Source organism: Prosopis cineraria, unplaced genomic scaffold, assembly GCF_029017545.1.
Source record: "Prosopis cineraria cultivar Desert tree isolate PC_DT_omini unplaced genomic scaffold, ASM2901754v1 PC7, whole genome shotgun sequence".
NCBI classification, from domain to species: domain Eukaryota; kingdom Viridiplantae; phylum Streptophyta; class Magnoliopsida; order Fabales; family Fabaceae; genus Prosopis; species Prosopis cineraria.
In genome coordinates, this window is record NW_026555338.1 from 9,161,472 (window position 1) to 9,163,776 (window position 2,305).

A 2,305-nucleotide genomic window follows, 5' to 3' on the forward strand; every position below is an offset into this window, starting at 1 on the left:
TTTGTGGTCACTGTATACCTCAAATTGCATACCATAAAGGTAATGTCTCCATATTTTAAGCACAAACACCATTGCCGCAAGCTCAAGATCATGGGTAAGATAGTTCTCCTCGTGCAGTCTTAGCTGTCTCGAAGCATATGCCACAACTCTATCATCTTACATTAAAACACATCCAAGCCCCTTAAGTGAAGCATCCACATAAACCACGAATGGCAATTTCGGATCTGGAATGGTCAACACAGGTGTAGTCGTTAATCTATACTTCAACTCTTAGAAAGCCTCTTCACACTTGTTAGTTCATATGAAGGGATGATCTTTCTTAGTCAATTTGGTCAAAGCAAATGTAATTTGGGAGAATCCCTTAATAAACCTTCAATAATATCCTGCTAAACCCAAGAAACTTTAGATCTCGGTCACAGAAGTCAGTCTTTCCCATTGTAGCACCACATCCACCTCATGAGGATCAACTGCAATACCACTGACCGATATTATATAGCCTAAAAACTTTATTTCATGTAACTAGAACTCACATTTGCTCAACTTCACATAAAGCTTCTTCTCTTCTAGAATTTGCAACACAATCTGCAAATGCTTAGCATGTTCTTCCTCATCAACCGAGTATATTAAAATTATCATTAATGAAGACCATTACGAACTTGTCCAAGTAGGGCTTAAAGATTCAATTCATATAATCCATGAAGATTGCGGGTGTGTTCGTCAACCCGAAGGGCATAACAAGAAACTCATAGTGCTTGTATCTTGTTCTGAAAGCAGTCTTCAGCACATCATCTATTTTTACTCTTAACTGGTGATAGTCAAATCTCAAATCAATCTTAAAGAATACCGCTGCTCCAGCCAACTAATCCAACAAGTCATCAATTTGAGGCAACGGGTGCTTATTCTTAATTGTCACCTTGTTCAGCTGTCGGTAGTCTATGCCCAATCTCAAGCTACCATCTTTCTTTCTGACAAACATAATAGGCAAACCCCAAGGTAAAACACTAGGTCTAATCAACTCCTTCTCCAATAACTCCTCTAGCTACTTCTTAAGCTCATTCAATTCTATTGGATCCATCTGATAAAGAGCCTTAGAGATTGGCTTGGCACCAAGTACCAAGTCGATTGAGAACTCAATCCCTCTCTCTGGTAGCAATCTAGACACTTTGTCTGCAAACACCTTAGGAAACTTATTGACAACTCCAATGTTGTCTATTACTCTATCATATACCCCATGCATTGAGAAAAACACCATGAAAGTTTGACATCCTTTCTTCACTGATTTCTCTACCGATGGTGTAGTCCCATTATTCATTGTGGTCACCGTGTACATTGGTAGTGAAACTGTCTTTCTATTATAGTCTAACGTTGCTCTATTAGCAGATAACCAATCCATGCCAATTATCACGTCAATTCTTGATATGGGCAAATAAATCAAATCAATACTTGTGACTATTTCACCAAATTTCAACTCTACTTTCAACCAAGCTCGACTGGTTCTCACTGAAGCACCAACCGATGTAGACACATTCATCACAAAAGGCATTTCAACTATATGCAATTCCAGTCTTTGTGCACACTCATCGAAGATAAATGAGTAAGTGGCACCAGAATCAAATAAAGTAGAAATTTGTTGATTGTTTAAAGAAATCATACCTTGGATAAGCTTCAGGGAAGCTTCAGCCTCTTCCCTTGTCAAAGCAAACACATGACCAGGAATAGTAGATCTTTGATCAGTGTAAGGAGCATTCTTAGGGCAATACTGTGCAATATGCCTAGCTTTATAGTACTTGAAACATGTCCAATACTCCCCAATATGGTGTCTTCCACACTTGCTACACTATAAGGCTCTAATCGATCCAGCTACCATAGGAGCAGAATCCTGTCTCAAAGCTTGACTTTGCCCACTCATACTCCTGGGGGCATTGCTCCTCATCTGGGAACCTCTAAAATGTGAACCCCTCTGGAAAGTTCTCTTCTTACTACCACTACTACCTAGTCTAGATGGTCCAGAGCTATATCTAGCTCTCTTGCCAACACCTTTAGTAGGACTCGTATATGTAAAGAAATAGCCCCTAGCATCTCTCCTCTGGCTGTCCTTAGCCTCATGACCTCATCTGATCACTGCCTTCAACTTATTGGACATGTTGTTGTATGAGACAATATCAAAGGGTACTAGCTGCTATCTATAATCAGGTTGCATTTTCTCAAGTAATTGCTCAGCCTTCCAATACACATCATCATGATTCCTTAAGTAGGTTGAGTATTTGGACAACTCGTTGAACTTAGCTATGAACTCTTCTTCATT

General features: G+C 39.5%; 1 protein-coding gene across 1 annotated transcript; it reads right to left on the minus strand.

Moving 5' to 3' along the window:
* Positions 1-1,039: 1,039 nt before the first annotated feature.
* On the minus strand, positions 1,040-1,933 carry LOC129316455 (uncharacterized). The gene is made up of 2 exons (XM_054960882.1): positions 1,865-1,933; positions 1,040-1,759 (listed from the first exon to the last, which is right to left on the minus strand). Exons 1-2 carry the CDS (start codon positions 1,931-1,933, stop codon positions 1,040-1,042), a joined length of 789 nt encoding a protein of 262 aa, XP_054816857.1.
* Positions 1,934-2,305: the final 372 nt, after the last annotated feature.